General features: G+C 44.1%; 1 protein-coding gene across 1 annotated transcript in view; it reads left to right on the forward strand.

Annotated features, from left to right (window-relative positions):
* The first annotated feature begins 7,800 nt into the window (after nt 1-7,800).
* GTF2F2 (general transcription factor IIF subunit 2) overlaps nt 7,801-21,271 on the forward strand; it is a 96,383-nt gene continuing 82,912 nt past the window's right edge. Inside the window, exons 1-4 of the mRNA XM_068423350.1 lie at nt 7,801-7,976; nt 15,973-16,046; nt 16,519-16,537; nt 17,966-18,110. Coding sequence (XP_068279451.1) covers nt 7,911-7,976; nt 15,973-16,046; nt 16,519-16,537; nt 17,966-18,110 — 304 coding nt within the window. The 5' untranslated portion in view covers nt 7,801-7,910. The remainder of the gene's footprint in view (nt 7,977-15,972; nt 16,047-16,518; nt 16,538-17,965; nt 18,111-21,271) is intronic.

Genomic DNA, 21,271 nt, shown 5'->3' on the forward strand with positions numbered 1-21,271 from the left:
TACCATTACTGGGTTAAAACTGTCACATCCTTAAAACCCCTTCTTGAGAGATGCTGGTGAAAAATTCTAGATAATACTTTTTTATGCCAAAGACAAACAAAAGGGACCTAGACTTGAAGAGACAATGTCAATTTTATGGTCACTTTTTAAGAAATTATTTTAAATTACGATCATATCAAGTATCTCTGAAATTCTCTGACAAGTGCCGCCTTCTTCTTCCTTTTTTTTTAATTTTGCAGCTGCATCTTTCACATTGCGCTTTTTTTCCTTTCTTGATATGGTGAAAATCCAAACAAACGAGAAGCCAAGCTGCCTACAGTCAAACTCACTGCACGTTGTTAATGTGATGGAAGACATGGTATGGGTGAACCTGTAAGCACAGCTGCAATTCCACTAACCTGAAAAGCAGGTGTTCTCCAATGCATAGCATACATAAAAATGTGTAGTTGTAAACATATAGAAAGAAACAAAAAGGATTAATGAATGAAGATCACCTTCTGATCACAACTGGGTTTTTGAGTTATATTTTCAGGCAGAAGTGTGATGTTAAAGTTTTTATGCTGCCTATCATTGTACTGAAATGGGAGCTCTGCCGTGAGCTTGATGCTTTTGCCCTCTCTGACACAGAACATCTTGGGCTGACCAAATCTATTATTAATGTATTGCTCAAAGGCAGTCTGAAAACACGACGGCTGTAACATACATTTTGACCTTAAACAGGCACACAGAATCCTTCACTGCCAGAGGAAATAGATATGCAGCTTGATGGCCCATGCTCTGTTTTGGGAATAAGCTATGCAGACTTTCTTTTCTCTTATTCCAAAATAAATGATCATGCTTTGCCCAGATGTTTTTTGCCTCTTTGCAGATTATTTCCTCTCTTTTTTTCCAGGTTACACTGACCATCTGCAGTGCAGGCAAGAGAACGATGCATCACAGTTGAAGACGGCAAAGGTCAGTTTGCCGTCTGCTTGCCCTGGCTGTTCAAGCATTAGTGGTAGCTTTGAGATTTAATTTTTGGACATTTGTGATGCTGTGGGTTCTTTGCTGGCTGCGAAATCAGATATTCAGGCTATAGGAGAGACTCTCGCTGGCCAGCGGAGCTCTGCCAATGCCATGCGGTACTTGTAATGGAGTAGGACAAGCAGCTCTGTAACAATTTCACTCCATTAGTTTTCCTCTTCCAAAATGAGTGCCCTGCTCACCTTAATTTGTTAATGAGGAGGTTGGCTGACAGGAATGAATGAAGTCAGAGCATTAGCTGTTAGGGGAATAGTCTCCTTCCTGGCTCAATGCTCCCAAGTGGAAGTCAGCTTCTGCAGGATCTTCCCTCCATGCCTGGCAGCAGAGATCAGCTGTAGCTCCAGACCCGAAAGTTTTGACCCTATGGAGGCCTGGCACAGCTCCTGTGTACACAGCTGAACTCAGAGGTCATCCAGATGTGGGCAGCACTCAGCTCCTCCAGCCCATGGAAATGCTAGAAAACAGACTGGGGGTGTCACCCCCTCCACAGAGAAGAGGAGAGGTGAAACCAGGTTTCTGGGGCATCACCATTTCCCGGTGAAATGCCTTCTGGAAACCTGGGAACCAAGAGATGAGGAAACATCCCAAACCTACCAAGAATCATGTGCAGATGCCAAGGTCTCCCATCAAATGTGGAGTGTGACTCAAGGAGGTGGTGGTCCTGCAACATGCTCAACACCAGCAGCCAGAAAAGAAGGGTGCTCCAGCCATCCCCAAGGAGACCCGCTGTGAGGAGGAGTGATAAATCACCAAAACAGGGTCTTCTAGCTGCATGAAACTAAGTGAACACTTTGGTCTTTGATAACCAAGCCTCTGGGCTGTGAGATGGCCAAGCCACATCTGGCCACAGGAAGGAAGTTGTGGCCTCTGGCTTTCAGGGCTGCCCACCTCTCAAGCTAGCCAGGTGGCCAGCACGACCAGGGCAGCCTTGTGGCCTCTCTCAAACTCTTCCCACACCTGCGTGTCCACAGCCACACAAGCACCATGACAGGATGGGGGCTTGCTGGCCATGCTCCTATGCCTTTCAAGGGAAGGGGAGCCTGTGGCCCAGTGATGTGGTCTATCTTGCAGGTAGAGCCCACAGTTGGATCCCTGTGGCACATCTGGAGCCTGAGCCCCAGAGCAGCAATGGCTGCAGCATTTCAGGTAGGAAGGAGCTTTCATATGCTTAATGTGGTTTCACAGAACCACACCCAAGAGCTGCCGTCCCTCTCCTCCTTGCCTTGTGCCAGACACACACTTCTCCTCATCCACCACATGGAAAGAAATAAAGACAGGGAGTCTGCAAACTCATTGCTGGAAGCATAGTGAAAAGGACCCAGAGATGGCTGTGACTCCATTTTTCTGTCACTCAAAGCATTGATCTTCTCTGCTGTCATGCACCCCAAGTATGGAAATTTTGTTGGTCTTGTTAAAATTCTGTGCACGCACTCTACCTTGCTTATAAACTGAATCTCAAGTTGGGACCCACCTGCTTAATATAATTCAGTGCTTGCAGTTTAGTGTGATTATAGCTGATTTGTTTGGTCTGGTATATGAAAACTGTTTGTCATCTGCTACTTTATCTGATGTGGAAGGTTTGGGGACATCTGCACAGAAAGCAATATAGATCTCTGCATTGTATTAGCTCATAATACAGTAATTATCATGTGCTCTATTTTATTTCCTTTCTACACAGCCTGCCTCACTTCCCAAGGGCTTTCTCTGCAGCGGGAAAATATGGAGAAAATGTAGTTTTCATCAAGGCCTCCAATGTTACTAAAACAACATTATCCGAAGACTTCTTCCTGCCAGGCAGGGAATAAGAACTATGTTGAATCATCTTGCAACGAAAATCAGTGAGGCTGGGGCAAAGGAATCCTGACACCTTCAAGAGCTGTTTGTTGGGGTTTCTCCATTTGGTGCTATTAGAGGGGCTCAGGAAAAGAAAGCAGGTGGCCTCCAGGCTTTCTGGCCAGCTCTCTGCCTGCGTGTCCAGGTCTCCTTCCCTCCAGCAGGAACCAGTGAATCACAAAGCAGTGACCAGCACACAGAATCACAGAATCACAGAATGTTAGGGATTGGAAGGGACCTCGAAAGATCATCTAGTCCAATCCCCCTGCCAGAGCAGGATTACCTAGATCATATCACACAGAAACGCATCCAGGCAGGTTTTGAATGTCTCCAGAGAAGGAGACTCCACAACCTCTCTGGGCAGCCTGTTCCAGTGTTCGGTCACCCTCACCGTAAAGAAGTTTTTCCTCATATTTATGTGGAACCTCCTGTGTTCCAACTTGCACCCATTGCCCCTTGTCCTGTCAAGGGATGTCACTGAGAAGAGCCTGGCTCCATCCTCATGACACTTGCCCTTTACATATTTATAAACATTAATGAGGTCACCCCTCAGTCTCCTCTTCTCTAAGCTAAAGAGACCCAGCTCCCTCAGCCTCTCCTCATAAGGGAGATGTTCCACTCCCTTAATCATCTTCGTGGCTCTGCGCTGGACTGTCTCTAGCAGTTCCCTGTCCTTCTTGAACTGAGGGGCCCAGAACTGGACACAATATTGCAGATGCGGCCTCACCAGGGCAGAGTAGAGGGGGAGGAGAACCTCTCTCGACCTGCTAACCACACCCCTCCTAATACACCCCAGGATGCCATTGGCCTTCTTGGCCACAAGGGCACACTGCTGGCTCATGGTCATCCTGCTGTCCACTAGGACCCCCAGGTCCCTTTCCCCTACGCTGGTCTCCAACAGGTCTGCCCCCAACTTGTACTGGTACATGGGGTTGTTCTTGCCCAGATGCAGGACTCTACACTTGCCCTTGTTATATTTCATTAAATTTCTCCCCGCCCAACTCTCCAGCCTGTCCAGGTCCCTCTGAATGGCTGCGCAGCCTTCCGTTGTGTCAGCCACTCCTCCCAGTTTTGTGTCATCAGCGAACTTGCTGACAGTGCACTCTATTCCCTCATCCAAGTCATTAATGAATATATTGAATAGTACTGGTCCCAGTACCTACCCTTGAGGGACTCCACTAGATACAGGCCTCCAACTAGACTCTGTCCCATTGACCACCACTCTCTGACTTCTTTCCTTCAGCCAGTTCACAATCCACCTCACTACCCGATCATCCAGACCACACTTCCTCAGTTTAGCACGCGTGAGTGCTGTCCCTGGGGCACCCTTGGGGAGATGTGCACACCATGCCGGGAGCTGAAGAGCATTCCCAGGTATCATGCTTTAGTGCTACCCAACAATAAAGCAGGTTTTCCTCACAGAGGATGCAGCTGAGTGGTTTGAGCACTCTCATGTGCAGTTCACATTGCCAGTAGGTCTTTTCCCCCTAAAAAATCCATTTGATTCCTGAGAAGTATTTTCAGCGAAACTTGTCTGATGGTGTCCATCACTGACATCTTGGGAGGGCCCACTACCAACTCCCGGGAGCACATCTCCCCTCATCATCACTGGGCTTTGAGGGAAGCACATCAGTTCCTGATGGCAAAACTCCTGTCAGCTTCAACAGGACAGCATCAGGCCTTTTGCATCTCCTGCTGCACTGGTTTTCAACCAGCACCACCAGTCTGCAGCGATCAGCCTGTTCCTAAAGCCAAAGAGAAACTGTGTGCGGCTGCCAGTGACACTGCAGCCTCTTCATCTCACCTAGCTGGAGGGGGTGCGGGGGGAGGGGAGAGAGAAAGAAAGGTTGTGCAAGTCTGAATTTGGCTACCTATCTCCTCAGACACAACATCTGTTTCCATGCAAGCAAGAAGAAAATGGAGGAGAAGGCAGCCAGGCAGAGATCTCTCCTAGATCCCTCCAGGCAGCCTCTCCAGACCCATTTCCAAGGAAACTGAGCCACCCCAATTGCCAGGCTTTTACAGAGGTTTTCACTGTTGTTACATGTGGGATAGGAGTGATGACTCCTTATGGGTTCCTTCTCTAAGGGGTCCCGAGGTGGTCATCCATGCTGCCTTCGCCTGCAACCTGGATGCTTGCAAGCAGGAGCTCCTCTCCTTCCATCGCCCATCCAGCGGAGCACAGGCTTGTCCAAACCCACCGCTATGCCGCCTCACTGAAAATTTCAATCCTGCTATAAACACCCATTCCACCTCTTCTTTCTTTTTTAAAAGTGGTGGCAGGTGTGATCTGAGCATGCAGACTGAGCTGGGAGCGGTGGCAGGGGGACAACTTTGTTGCTAATTCAATGTTTATCCTATGGGAAAATTTGAGACCCCACCTTGGGTACTGCCTTCAGCTCTGTGGTTGCCAGCACAAAACAGACATGGACCTGTTGGAGTGGGTCCAGAGGAGGGCCATGAAAATGGTCAGAGGGATGGAATACCTCTCCTGTGAAGAAAGGCTCGCAGAGCTGGGGTTGTTCAGCCTGGAGAAGAGAAGGCTCTGGGGAGACCTTCTAGCAGCCTTCCAGTACCTGAAGGGGGCCTACAGAAGAGTGGGAGAGGGACTTTTTACAAGAGCATGGAGTGATAGGACGAGGGGGAATGGTTTTAAACTGAAAAAAGGTAGATTTAGATTAGATATTAGGAAGAAATTCTTTACGATGAGGGTGGTGAGACACTGGTGCAGGTTTCCCCGAGAAGTTGTGGCTGCCCCCTCCCTGGCAGTGTTCAAGGCCAGGTTGGATGGGGCTTTGAGCAACCTGGTCTAGTGACAGATGTCCCTGCCCATGTCAGGGGTTGGAACTAGATGATCTTCAAAGCCCCCTTCCAACCCAAACCATTCTGTGATTCTGTAAATCTGTGATCCTCTGAAAATTGTATCACTGAGCACCTCATTTCTGCCAGACCCATCACCAAGTGGTTTTACAGGAGGGTGGAGAACAGCACATATGCTGAAATATGGCCTGTGAGGTTTTGGCTGCAGTTCAGGTCACAGTGTTTCTTGGCATTATGCTGGAGGACTGTACTGGGCACATAGAGCAGAGCAGGGTACAGCTGCATACACACCTTCTTCTATATCCAGCCGTGCCTCTGGGTTTCTCTTAGAGGGGATTCACTGGTTTGTTCTCAAAGAAACCCCAGGAACACACTGCTGTATGTGCAGCAGGAAGAATCAGTGGAATAGGACCCAAAAGCAAACTGGGAAGTGATGGTGTTAGACTGTGTAGATCCACCCTTTTTCCAGGTGAATAAATCCTAAGGATCTTAGACCTCTAATATTTGAGGGTCGCACAGTCCCAGGAATGGTGACTGTTTCTGCCACTGTTGAGACACATCTGCTTCCATTTTTGTCAGGATGTGAGGAGTTGCCTCTGGTGTGTCTGCGAAAGGTTGTCTTAATGAAATCTGAATTTTTAGTGGAAGCTGACTAACATTATAAGCTTCATCCACCCTCCCAGCTGAGTTCTGCAGACATGCACAGTTCCAATGTAAAAACAAAAGTAATTTTTAAATGCAATTAATCCTAATCAGAATAGTTCAATGCTAGCTGCTGTTTTTTCAGGCATGCAAAAAACCATTGCCTTCCTTTTTTACCTAGATGCTTGCCTATAATTAGAAAGACAGACTATCATATCTGAGATGTGATGCTGAGATTGTTTTCTGCAAGCCAGATGAGCAATGTCTTGCGTATTGTACCAGAATTATTTTCTGCTTGCTGCTGTTGCAGTCTCAGAGTGTGAACTTCACTGTTCTGCAACCAGACTTCAAGGAGGATGTAAACCCGTACAGGGAGAATTTAGAGAGCAATAGGCACGACCAGAGGTCTAGAAAATATCACCTATGAGACAAAACTGAATTAACTGAGGTTGTCTAGTATAAGCGGAGATGAAACAAAAGGAAACATCTCAGTGAAGGGATAAAGTAAAACTGCAGAGAGGATGGTAATAAAATGCTTTCCACGTCCCCAACAGACAGAAAGAAAAGAATACGCTTAAACTGTAACAAAGGGAACAGTCTAGACATTAGGAAAACTTCCCCAGTGTCAGGGAAAGAGTCATAAAATCGGGACTCACATAAGTTACCTAAGCCCAGTACCCCCCTCGTGAAGCAGAACCAGCCGCACTGGGCAGACAGAATAACAGACTAACAGAATCAATCAGGTTGGAAGAGACCTCTGGGATCATCGAGTCCAACCATTGCCCTGACACCACCATGTCAACTAGACCATGGCACTAAGTGCCATGTCCAGTCTTTTCTTAAACACATCCAGAGATGGTGAAAGATGCTTGCTCTCTCCTGACTTAAGCCATTTTCATAGTGCCCCAGATGCCATCCCCTTCCCAGACAGCCTGTCCCAACACTTCATAGAATCATAAAACCCTTTTGGTTGGAAAGGGCCTCTGAGATCATCGAGTCCAACTGTCAAGTCTTCACCGCTCTTCCTTGACATGAGCACCCTTTGCAGAAAGCTAAGCCTAACTCTTCATTTTTTTCCACTGCAAATGATTCACCTGCTCCTTTTTCCTCACGTTTGTGACCTCTGGGCACACTGTGACGCTTCAGCCCCTTTCCCCGGGGCTGCTCCGCAGCCCGCCATTTCCCAACCGCACGGGAGAGCACACTCATGGCAGAACATCCTTCCCCCTCCAGACCTCTCCTCCAGTTTCTCTATCATTTTGCACGCTCCTGCTGTTCTCCAGCGTGCAGTCATAACCCTTCCAATACAGGGAGAGAATAATCTTTCCTTGCCGCTACGTCGAGGATTCCCCCCCGCCTGCCCGCGGTGGTTCCGGGGCGGGGACTCGAACCTCCGGGTCCCCCGCAGCGACGACCAGCCGTCCCGCCCCTCCCCCGCCGCGCTCCACGGGAGGAGGAGGTTTGTCCATCGCCGGCCACCGTCTGCCGGCGGTGCGCTGCCGTGCGGGTTCGGGCGGGTACAGCGGCCGCGGAGGCAGGAAGCGCAGCCTGCCCACCCCGTCTTCCCCCTCGGCCCGGTCAACTGCCCCGCCATGAGCGAGAAGGGCGAGCTAGACCTCACCGGCGCCAAGCAGAACACGGGCATGTGGCTCGTGAAGGTGAGAAGCCGCCGGCTCTCCCCCGGGCCCGGCTCGGCGCGGCCTGTGGCGGCCGGGCCTGCCTCCGCTCCGCGCCGTGCCCGGGGTGGCGGCGGCCGGGGAGCCCCGCGGAAGAGGCCGGGCGGCAGCGGGGAGCGGGGCCGTGCCTGGGGCGCGGGGGGAGCCGGCCCGCGGCGGGGGGCCGGGATGGCCCGCGTCAGGCTTGCCCGGTGCCCTCGGGCAGGGGTTGCGCCCGTTTCCTTCCTCGTGGGCGCGGGGGCTGGGCCAGCAGCGGCGGGTGGCGTCAGCCCGGGTGGCTGCGGGGGTAAAATACACGAAACGGGGAAAATTGGGCTGCCTGAAAGCTGTCCTGGGCTCCTGCTTTATTAGGGGTAGTAAACATGGGAGCGTAACTTTTATTTTCCCAAAACTCTTGAGAGCCTGAGAAGGTTTGAGCGCTTCCAGATTCACGTCATTGTTAAAAAAAAAAGCAATAAGGAAAATAAGCTCCCATGTCGTTGTCACTACATCTCACCTTAGTGCTAGAATGGTACAGCTATAACGAAGGCACTATGAAAAGGTATAAAGATCATCAGGTCAAACCCTGTCTGGTGCAGGGCCACGCTCACGTCGGCTGCTGCGAACTAGGCCGCCATGGCCTCTGCCTCAGCTCTGTTCTGTGCAGGGTCTTTCTATCAAGATGTCTTGGCTGCTTCTGCTGGTAACAAGAACCATTGGCTCAGGAAAGAGGAGACTTGCAGCCAGTGGGGGAGTGTGTGCCCTGGTCCTCTTCTACTCCTTGTTGGATGTGTCCCTGTTTTTGTCTCTGTGTTCTTTCTGGGGAGGAACAGTAGTGGCCTCCTTTTCCTCCTTTGGGGATAGAAATCAGGCTTAGACCATCAAGTGTAGGGTCCTACACCTGGGCAGGAATAACCCCATGCACCAGTACAGGTTAGGGGTTGACCTGCTGGAAAACAGCTCTGCAGAGAAGGACCTAGGAGTTCTAATGGACAAGTTCACCATGAGCCAGCAATGTGCCCTTGTGGCCAAGAAGGCCAATGGTATCCTGGGGTGCATTAGGAAGACTGTGGCCAGCAGGTCAAGGGAGGTTATCCTCCCCCTCTACACTGCCCTAATGAGGCCACACCTGGAGTGCTGTGTCCAGTTCTGGGCCCTCCAGTTCAAGAAAGAGAAGGAACTACTGGAGAGAGACCAGCGGAGGGCTACAAACATGAATAGAGGACTGGAGCATCTCTCTTACCAGGAGAAGCTGAGGGAGCTAGGTCTGTTTAGTCCAGAGAAGAGAAGACTGAGGGGGGATCTTATCAATACTTACAAATACCTTAAGGGTGGGTGTCAAGAGGATGGGGCCAGACTCTTCTCAGTGGTGCCCAGCGACAGGACAAGGGGCAGTGGGCACAAACTGAAATACGAGAAGTTTCATCTGAATATGAGGAAACTAGAAAACCTGAGGGGACAGGGGAGAACCCAGATACTGGTCCGGTGTGGTGAGGGGGTGTGACACCATCATACTTCAGCTAACAAAACATTGTATTGTGGCACTTGAAAATGGTGAAGAATTTCAGTAATTCTGCATGGCAAAACAAGTCTGGTGGTGGGTAGGTTGCTGCATCTGTCTTCCTCTTTTGTACTGACACGTGAATATGTGCTTTCATGAAACCTTACTAAAAACTGCGTAGTGCTCTAATTGTAATAGCTTGTCCAGAACAGTAAAAATGAAAGCTGACAGCAGAAAGATGCAGAAGTGTATCATGATGCTGAGTGACAGGATGATAAAATGGCAGATGAAATTCAGAGTTGAAAAATCTAATCTGATGTGCATAGAGAAAAACTAACCTAATACTTACACAGCGTTTTGGTCTCTGATGGATGTTGTCATTAGAAAGCAGGTTTAGTTTCACAGTAGATGTGGAAAACTGAGAGAATGTCAAAAGAGCAGATTCAACATTAAGCATGATTACAAAAGATACAGAGAACAGAAGAGAAAATATTATTATGCCATCATATTGCCTGTATCCTGATTAACGTGTGTACTTCTGGTCTCATCCTCCATCCTGGAAAGTATACAGTAGACCTAAAAACAGTACAGAGAAGAGCACCAGGGATGATCTGGGGAACAAGGAATGGTGGCTGTGGAGGAAACTCCTAAATACATTCTTACCTTTCAGGCTGGCGAGGTGATTGATTTGGAAGTCTTTTAGAGGTCTGGGAAGTAATGAGTAACATCACAGTGGATAGGGAAGAAATGAGTAAGAAAGAGTCAGTTCTAACAGAAGAATTAAGGGTCAAATTAATTCATCTAGTGGGGCTCAGAGTAAACAAAGCAGGTGCCATTTTGCACAATATGTAGTTCAGTTTTGGAGCTTGTTGCAATAGCAAGTTGCGAATGTCAAAACTTCACAGAAGCCTGAAAAAGCGATTAGACGAATTCAGGCAAGAAAATCAGATTGAGATATTAAAAATTAATATGCTCCCATACCTCAGGGCTGCTGAGTCACAGATCACAGTAATTAGAATATCATGCTGGGGAAATACCTTTTCTTCTTATCTTCTCCTTTTCCGTAAGTACTGCTGTTGGCAGCATTTGGAGACAGGACACTGAACTTACTTGTCCTTTAGTCTGATACAGTTTGGTGGTTCTTGAAGCAAGCCAGGAATCTTCAGGCACAACTATGCTTCTAGTTGATGCCGCTCTGTGAGCAGAGGGTACTGCCTGGTTTAGTGAGAAAACTAGACTGAGAGGAACGCTTAAATATTGCTCTTCCAAGTAAGTGTTAATGTAATCCTTCATGCACATGGTCTGAATTTATAATTTGGCTGTGTTCTTGTATAATAAAAATAAAAAAACTTACAAAGTTGCTAACGTTGGTAGACCACAGAAAGGTATGTGCAGGATTTCATCCTTTGAATTCCTTTGGACCTGAACTTGGAAACAATCATCCTTCTTACTAGGACCTTCAGTGCACTCAGAGGCATGACAGTGTGTTGCACCTATACTTTTTATCTTCACTAGCTAGGATAATGAGGCTGAATTTATCCTTCCTTTGAGGGAGAGAGCAGTAAGTTCTGCTGGAATAAAAAACCTGGCTTATTTCATTTCCTTTTAGCATGTATTATGCTAGCACAGGAAGTATTCCAGAGAGAGTACTTAACAGGCAATAAAAAAATGTAGTGATGAGTACTTTAGAAGCATGAACAGTAAGAGGAGGTACCAGAAATACAGTGAATCACTTTAGTACAAACCCAGAAAGCAACTGGAATATTTTTTCTGTGTTTTCAGTGAAAGCTAAGGTAGGGAAATACTATAAGAACTGTTGGTTATGTACTTGTGGTAGAGTGAAGCCCATTTAGTGTTAGCCATTAGAATTGTTAATTTCTTGTTCCCTGTGTGATGGTTTGGGTTTTTTTATTTAATCTGCTGCATTGATCTATATTTAGAAAGATGATATCTTTATGTAATTTCTTTTTTGTATGTTCAAAGGAAAACGAGAACATAGAACCTGACATCAGCCTCACTCAGTTTCTGATGTACATACTGCATATGGATTGCTATATAGAGAAAGAGATTATTTAATTTCATACAGAAAATTGGAAGCAGTTTATTACAGATAGGGGCTGCTGGTCTGTTTTGTCCTAAAGGCAGATAGGGAGCTGTGAATAAGCTGAAAGATGCGGGGAGCAGGGGCCCTCGTGTCGTACACTACCTTCAGGGTGCCTCGTATACTGGAGCCCAAGTCTTTGTATGATGTGAGTAGTAAGAAGAAAACAGCAGTCTGAAGAGGTCTTGAAGTGATGCTACTTAGTACGTCAGATTTCTTCTCGTGATTAAATTGTGTGTTTTTTGGAGAGAAGAGTGTTACCTGCAAATCCCAGAATAAAGGTCAGTTGTCTTGAAAACATTCAGTAGCCTTTCAGTATGGCAGGTACTCTGTCCACAAGTCAGTCTTTCTGTGAGTGTACATTTTTCAAAATCCTGCTGTGGGATCTTGGAAAATTCTTTCAGCTCTGTAAAAGCAGGTTGCTCTTGTTTTCTGTACATTCTTTCAAGGAGCATTAAGAGTTTGAAAACTGACTGTTCTCCGTAAGTTAAAAGCAAATGGCAAAGTAAGATGTCTACGGCGTGTAAGACTTTATCTAATCTTCCCTGTGATTGTTTATGGTGTTAGCATGGAGCTACAGAGTTTAGCATGTGGTTTTGAGAGTACCATCTGGTTTTAGCTGAAGTAACTGTGTATAGCTGGAAGTAATCCTTTGATCACAGTCCTTCATAACCCTTTTTCTTTCTCTGCATAGCCCAGGACTGCAGATAGGCCAGCAGAAAGATAATTAATTGCACTCTTCGAGACTGTTTCCCATGCAGCTGAAAGAAGTGTGATTGATCTGCAACCTCTTAATCTGAATAAATTCCCTGTCTGATTATATTATATAGAAAGTCAGTGATTTTAACAGCATGAGAATCCTTCCCTCTTTGTCCACTCATGCTTGAAGACTGTGGCCAGCAGGTCAAGGGAAGTTATCCCCCTCCTCTACACTGCCCTAGTGAGGCCACACCTGGAGTACTGTGTCCAGTTCTGGGCCCTCCAGTTCAAGAAGGACAAGGAACTACTGTGGAGAGTCCAGCAGAGGACTACAAAGATGATCAGAGGACTAGAGCATCTCTTTTACCAGGAGAAGCTGAGGGAGCTGGGTCTGTTTAGTCTGGAGAAGAGAAGACTGAGGAGGGATCTTATCAATACTTAAAAATACCTTAAGGGTGGGTGTCAAGAGGATGGGGCCAGACTCTTCTCGGTGGTGCCCAGCGACAGGACAAGGGGCAGTGGGCACAAACTGAAACATGGGAAGTTCTATCTCAATATGAGGAAAAACTTCTTTACTTTGAGGGTGACAGAGCACTGGAACAGGCTGCCCAGGGAGGTTGTGGAGTCTCCTTCTCTGGAGATATTCAAAACCCGCATGGACACGACCCTGTGCAACATGCTCTGGGTGTGAACCTCCTTTGGCAGGGGGCTGGACTAGATGATCTCCAGAGGTCCCTTCCAACCCTGACCGTTCTGTGATTCTGTGAATATGTGTCTACCTTATTACCTGGCAATATAAATTATGTACAGATTAGGTGCAAGCACTACTACTATTTCTGTTGAGTCAGCTGAGGCACATGTCATAGCATTTATCTTGACTTTAAAAAGACAATGATATCTGATCTGGCATGAAATCCACTGTAGAAAATTACCGCTTTGAAAACTGTGGAAAAAAATATGTATCAATAGATTGTACCAGTTCATGGCTTTCTGTTGTGCATTTGTGGCATTTTTAACCCAGTGTTAGGACTTTATGGAAACCTGGACTGACATGTGGTTTGGCTGAGCAGTTGGAGGACATCTTGATTTTTTAGCTATTCTACAGTACTTCATCAGGTGCTGTGAGACTAAAGGGAAGTGGTAAGCACCAGTACCAAGGTGTTTTCTGGTTTTTTTTTGAAGAACAGGTAAATGCAAGGTCAGTGTTAAATTCATCTGAGCTTTAGAAAGTTAGCAGGTTGCTGTTTATGAGCAAGTTCCTGGAACAGGCTCTTTGCCTCCTCAGCTGTACAGTGAAACTTGGCTTAGCTTTATTCTATTCAAAGCAAAAATCAGACTACAAAGTGCCTCTTTGCTGCTTGAAACAGAAAATGCCACAGGCATCACTTAGTATGTTTCTCTCTCTCACTGGCTGTGTCTCATACCATTTTTCTACGTGGGCACAGCTGTTTTCAGTAGCTGAAATAAAGTTTATTCTGAGCCAGAATAAACTTTGCGGTACCAGTAAAGAACATTGCTGCAAAATTAAAGAATGTAGGTTTGTCTTGATGTGTCATGAGCATATGAAGAAAAAAGATATAAAATTCCTGTATCAGAATCCTTCTTTAGTACATGGCATTGGAACATTATTTGTCCTTTAACAAGTCACTGTTTTGCTAGACACTGAGACTACTATAGGTCTTTAAGATGATGTTCTCCCAGCGACTGCTGCATCCTTATTAGAAAGAAAGGGGTTTATAGGAAGTAGTAGCTTCTATTAGACTGCTTTCAGCTACTTCCTTTTGAAAAAAGAAGTGTAATTTCCATATCACTTGACCATTTTACAGTTACTTTTAAATAGTCAGTTGTGAGATTGTCCTTATTGCCTCAGGTCTGTATTCCATCTCTTGATGTGCCACAGTACTTCTATGTCTAATAGCTTGTGTGTAGGGGGCAAATTACTCCAATCTCACATTTGTTGTACTAATGTGTCATGTTCAGTCTTTATAAAAAGCCATCATAGAAAAGACAGTCATAATTGCCGAATGGTGGGGAATAAACCTGTGATCTGCAAATCTATGTGATCTGCAAAATGTTGCACTCTACACTTCAAATGATTGAGCTGACTTGCAGGGAAAGGTAGACATGGCTAGAACTGATGCCACGTGGTGGAGCAGAGAAGGTAGAGGAGTTCTTTGTTCCTATGTGCTAAGCTGAGAAGCCTGAAGTGCCTCACTGGGGTTGAACGCTCGGGCTGAGCTAGGAGCTCCTCTCTGAGGCAGGGTGGTGGCAGTAGCCACCAGTGTAGTCCACCTTTTGAAGTCCTGGGAAACTGTACCCTCATACGAGTACTTAGATTTATAGATGTTCATCAGCCATAGTACCATGTATCGAAATAAACACTTAACCTTTTTATTTCGCAGAATAAATGTTTTTTGGCGTCTTTAAGCTTGCCTGATCATTAGGGAGAACTGGACACCTTCTCCTGGCATTACTCTCTCCAGAAAAAAGAAGTGCTGTTGCTGCTGCACACAGGCGTGCACGTGTCGTCACATCTGGGACACGTCTGGGAGCCTGAAGAGCACAGGTGTGCAGCAGAGTGGCAGCAGCAAGGCATTGAGGCTGGCCATGAAAGTGACAGCTGTTGGGGTCTAGTTTACCTGGCAGTAGTTAGCTCGTACTTTTTTGGCCAGAGAGTGGAGAGGCAGGCTGTGATTTCAGCTACAGTGATGGGAAAAGAGGAAAACCAGGTCTGCTTGGAAAGTCAGCTTCCAGCTTGTTGGTTGGTTACGTAGTTGTCTTTACTGTCTATCATAAGCCCAGGCCACCTGAGGTTGCAGATACCAAAACCTTTGTGACTGAAGGAAAGTGTGTGTAGGTGAGTCAGCATCACTGGAGCAGCTTTTATTCCTTGGATACATCAGGTTAAGCAGGGCTGCTTGTTCCTGTCCCTGCACTGACCTTTGCTTTGTGCAGTTATTCGGTGAAATGGGTTGGGAACCAGGTTAGGTTGTTCCATTATATTAAATATAAATATATTAAATATAAAGTTAGCACAGCTAAAACATGGAAGTCCCCCACACTTCCCAGCCAGATCAGTCTGTTCTTTCCATGTACAGACCAGCTGCACAAAGACCTTTCTCAGTAGAGTGGAGGGGTGGGAATGAGTGATGGGAGGCAGATCTGCATAGGGTAGTTCTACTGTTGAGGAAGTGGACATCTGGTGGGAGTAGGGCTGTGGTTTACTGCTGAATCTCTCTGAGCCTTCCCTTCACAGCACCTTCTGGTCTCTGATTTGTTATTGCCTAACTTCTCCTGGTTGTTTTTTTTTTGTTGTGGTTTTTTTTCCTTTGTAGAGAGATGAGAATATCTGATAAATATTTTAAAGTATGGTATTACTTGATAAAATTATTTGGACTCCTTAGTTGAAGAATATGATGCTGATCTTTTTTTGCCTTTCATGATTTGATAATAGTATTTGAGATTAAAGATATTATAATATTTTTCCATCATTTGGGAAATTTGGCACTCTACACTGCTCTTATTTTTGTGCGACATTGTTCTCTTCGCTTTCCCTAATAGAATATATTATCTACTGTGTTTAGATCGTACTGTATTCTGAAGTGGTCAGGGTAAACACATTTAAAGTGTGTACACCTACACAATTTATATAGAATTTTAAAACCTGCTTTTCTTTGAAATCTGTCTTCTTTTTTTAGGTCCCCAAATACTTGTCACAACAGTGGAGTAAAGCTTCAGGAAGGGGTGAAGTGGGAAAACTAAGGATTACCAAGTAAGCCTTTACTGTACCTTTATTAGTTGCAATTCTTAGAAGAAATAACCTGCAGTAACATAGGTTATGTTGCACCTCTTATAGTACATAAATCCTGTTTCTTGCAAACACTGTGCATATTTCTCTGAAAATTGAAAAGTTCTTGCTTGTGTAGTGATTATCAATATAAATTATATGAAATTATACTGGGGAGTGGCTGTATCCCATTACATGATGTTTGATTTCTTAAACCCAAGAAATATGCACATCTAACTGGAGAATGTTCTTTGACTTATGTGCTATTTTGCTGCTTCTGTTCTCACCTGCTGACTTTTCCCATTTATTATTGGGCATCAGCATCAAAAAAAATTTGAGCAGCTCAGGAGTGAAGATGACTAACAAAACTAGAATTTGAATTCGTTTTTTTGTCAGGGAAGCTAAACTTGTGGAATTAGAACATGGAAACTAAAACATTAAATATTTTCTTTTGCAGAAATCAAGGAAGAACAGAAGTAAGTAATTACTAAATACAAAGGCTGTGAACGTGTTATATTTTGAATTCTAAAATTTGTTTAGAACATGCTGGTTTCTAATGTCACACATTTTTTGTTACACCTGTAATGAAGCATTGTACCACAGAATCGGGAGGAGAGAATTCTGTTCGTAGCTCTGTCCGTAGGTTTACTGTGGGACTTTCATCAAGTCTCTTTGTTCCCTAAGCTTGTTTACCCATCAGTAAGCAGCAATCGTAGTAGCGACCTCCTCTCTGAACATTTTGAGATGTGTTAGTGCAAAAGGCTATCTGGGAACTAAGGAGGATGATGATAAAGCAAAAGAAGCTGGAGATGGCGGGTTGCAATTTCAGAAAATATTCTGTCTTGTATTTGGAATTTGGTTCTACTAAATATAAAGCAACTTGAAGGTTGTTCTGCCTGCAAAAGTAACTGCTTTTGTTAGCAGCCGCAGTGAGTGATTGTAACTTCCTGTATCTTTCACAGGAGATAAGGAAAGTTAGTTAGAATTACTTCAAATACCACATAGGTCTGTCATTGAAATGGAAGAAACTGTGAACAAAAAAATGACAGGGAAGCAAGCTGCATTTGCCATTTGATAACCTAGCCAATCTCCTTTTAGAATAAGTGGAGAGCCTTCTACTGGAGGTTTGGATGTTTGCTTGAACTCTTCTAGGCTGGAATATGAGCCAACTTCCCTAATTTTGTGAGCCCTACACCAAAATCTTGATATTAATGAGAGCTACAAAGCACATTTTGCAGTCTGTGTAGAGCCAAGCGGTGAGGAACCTCATGAGAACGGGTGGCTTCCCACATGCCCTGTTGCATGGCAGAATGAGACTGAGCAGGATATACAGGAAAAACACACAGTGCCGGTCTGAAATATCCCTCTTCAGGTTTCTTACTGTGTTCTGCAGCTAGGGATTCTGGTTATCCAGTCCCCCCAGTACCTCCTCAGCTCCTGTATTGGACATACAATGTAAACATAGCAAAGGAGCTGTATTTGAACCTCTCCTGGGCTGCATGTGTTTCAGGAGTCCCCAAGATAATAACACTTGTCGTGGTACATTAGCACTTTTTCTGGAACTCAGCTGGCTATGTGAAACATTGTAAAGCACTCATACTGAACAATGTCTGAAAACCTATTATGCCTTACATTTTAATAAGTGAAATCAAATTGTTCTCTGGCTTCAGGAGGAACTAATTTTCCGATTTTTTAAAAGATGAGTAAATTTTATTAAGTACATGAAAGCTTTGAATTCTGTATTTCAACAAGAGATCAATATAGTAAGACTCTTATCCCACTCTGTTTTTGAAATGGAAATGTGCTGTACTGCTTGTGTTTTCTCTCTTTTTGTTTCCCCACAACTCCTAAAGCTGTGTAATTGAGTCTCTGTTTAGTAACACTGTGATAATTGTGACTGTTAGGTGTCATTTACTTTGAATGAAGAGCTAGCAAGCATCAGTGATATTGGAGGAAAACCTACTTCAGTCAGTGCACCAAGGGAGCATCCATTTCTTTTGCAAAGTGTGGGAGGACAGACCTTAACAGTGTTCACAGAAAGTTCAGCAGGTAAGTTAGAATTAGTTATTTGTTACTATTCCAGTATACATGATTTCAATAAATGGAATGCTGTGAAGGCCGGAAGACTCAGCAGTCAGATTTTAGCTCTGTTTTGCTGTTGTCTGCATATATAAGACTGTTGTACTTTTTTTTTGTGTTTGTCTCTTTTCTTCACATGATTGAGCAACTAATTTAAGTTCTCCACATAGGGTTATTATGTACATTTCAGCTGTGGGTCTGATGAAGAGAACAGAGAGAGCGTGATTTCTGAAGAGAACAGAGCGCGTGGTGTGCAGTACATTGTGTATTCCCCTTTAGGGTTTTCACTGGAAAAAATGTTTTTATGTTCCCATGTACTTTTGGGATCAACTAATATTTTTTTTTCCTGGAATTGGTCTCTGCTGTGAATATAGTTTCATAAGAATACTGATTCTTCCTCTGTCCAGTTGAACAGATCCATTTTAGCAATAAACACATCTGTTCACCACATTTTGTTGAAGTATATATATGGTTTAAATGTATTAAAGATTAATAAGATCATAAACCAAACAGTGCAGCACTAAGGTTATCATTTTTCTCACTGGATTTCAGCTGTTTGGCCTGCCTTAAGTTCAGCACAGTAGCTGTATGAGTGATTAGGATATTCAAGATCTTATGTCCTAAATTGCATGTTAGACTTAAGGGATGTGGTAGTGTTACACTGTACAATAAGTTCAGCAGACTGCCTTGCATGTAACTCCCATGTGCTGTAAGGTTTTCTACTGAAATTACATGATCATGTTCTGGATGTTAGAGAGAGAAGGAAGGTTTCTGCACAGCATATCTCATTGTGTGCAGAAGGTATCTCAGTTTCAGGCATTTATGTTTTGGTGTTCTCAGAAGACAAATAATAGTGATATTTTTTGATACTTCTGCATTCTGTGGGGCAGAAAACTACAGCATGACCAGCTTCTGATGGTTTGATGCTCATAGGCTGGCAAGTAATTGCTGTGATGGCAGTGTGATGCTATATCAAATAAATGAGGGAGGGAGAATCATAAGTCACAGGACAGAGTTCGAATACTTAGTAAGTCTGACCACTTCCTTTTTAAAAATCTGTTTTAACGATGTAATGGCTGAGCATTGAGATATTAAGGTACAAGTAGCGTAGCTGTCTCACGTTTAGAAATACAAGCTCTTACGCTACAACTCAGGCACTTTTCATTTGTTATCCCTTTCTCTGAAACTAATGTAATCATGTTATTGGTTTTTCACTTTAAAAAAAATGTGTATTTTCATGTGTGTGACTTGCAACAGTTTAAAAATACTGGGGTTTTTAATTCATAGATTGCAAATGTGGAAAGAGATAGGGAGCAAGTTTTCAAGAACATTGCAAGCATTTTAGTAGTACTTCATCCTTTTTAATTTCTCTGAGCCCCAACCTCAGAGTGCTTGACAAAAGAGAGAGCTTTCAGGAGTGAAGATGTGTTTAGAGTATACATTCAGTGACTTTTGCATGTTTGCTGTAAATCCCATGTAGTTTTGCTTCCCAAGACACCTTTTGATACAAAATATTGCTTCAAAAACCTCTAACAGTAACTTAAGCTGCAGTGAGTGCAGATGCTTAACTTGAATGTGGAGTATTTGTCATCAGTTGGAATGAAAGTCATTAGAATGTGATAGCTAGAAGATGCCCATTTATTTCTGTTTTACCATCTGTAATACTAGTGTCTCAAAACCTTTAGGTACTTAGAAGCTTTCCAGTTTTTATTTAATCAATTAAAATCTTGCATTTCTTAGCAACCAGAAAATGTTATTGAAGGACCATGGATCTGTTGAGTAGAAGTTATTATGTTAATCAGGAGCAAAGGGTAGTTAGTGAAATGAGAAATGTTTGGAATGAAGCACTGAATAAGCATAGACCCTGCCAAAACTGGTTTTGCTTGAGATTAGCAAGCATAATGTGCAGTCAGTGAGTTTTCATGAAACTCGCTTAAATGCAAAATGGCTACAATGTGTTGCTGTTGTGTTAAAGCTGACATTGGCTGTACAATCAAAAATAAACTTTAATGTTCTTTTCTTGCATGACTTTTTTTTTGTTTGTAAAGATGAGTGTGAAGATAAAGAGAAATATTCCAAATTCCAGTCAGATTTCTTACAGGCACCATGTTCCGGCAGCCATACTCTTGTGTTCAAATGTGTATCGCCAATATGTTTTGAGCTCCATGGCCAATTTCAACAAATTCCACGGTAAATTATGGCTAGTGTGAAAACAGGTGTCTGAAGAATGGAACGAAACTATACGGATATCCCAACTGAAAGAAAGGCTGCTACCCTATTTGATGCCAGAAAGTCCACATGGAAAAAAAACATGTGGACATTGATAAATTATATCAACCGTGGAAAAAGACTCAGTAAAAACTTAACACATCTTTGCACATCAGTCGATCCACAGTAAGAGACAGTAATAGGAAACTGAAATTCATTCGTTCTTGTGTTCACAAACCAGTATTTGTCTTCAAATTATAATTAGCATATTTTTATGAAAAGCGTTGATGATCTTGTTCCTTTTCCTTTTGTGAAGTGCACCATGTAACAGAATCAACATGCCAGTTTGAACTGTGGGCCAAAGATTAAGCTGGTATGGAACTGCCAATGGCATTGCTAATGTTGCACCTGGAAGGATGCATTTGAGGAATTATGCAAATGAAATATGGATAAAAAGTGCTTCATGCACTATTGCTCCCAGTCAGTACCCTTCTTGAGGACTGAACTTACCTAAAATGGAGCAAATGGCATAAAACAGTTGGGTTTCTTTTGTAAAGGGTGGGATTTTTTTGGTTGTGTTTTTTTGGGTGTTTTGGGTTTTTTTTTAACCCTTTTTTTGGGGGCACATTGAAAGCCCTAAGATCTATTCTGTATGCTGTCCTCTAATCCTGGGATCCTTGTGTTGTAGTGACCATCTTTTTGATGATCTTTCAGAAAATGAATGAGGGAGGACAAAGCTGCCTCTGAAATACTTTGTAATCTTGGAAGATCCTGCAGGAAGTGTACGTGTTCTGTATAATTCAGCACTTCACCTTGACTTGTCAGGTCACTTAGAGCAAGCAAAAGAGATCAAATTTGACAAGTAATTTAATATTTTCTGCATGATGTGATTTCTAGACTTCTGAATGGATTTTCTGTCTTTT

The sequence above is a fragment of the Nyctibius grandis genome, chromosome 2 (genome assembly GCF_013368605.1).
Source record: "Nyctibius grandis isolate bNycGra1 chromosome 2, bNycGra1.pri, whole genome shotgun sequence".
Classification (NCBI taxonomy): domain Eukaryota; kingdom Metazoa; phylum Chordata; class Aves; order Nyctibiiformes; family Nyctibiidae; genus Nyctibius; species Nyctibius grandis.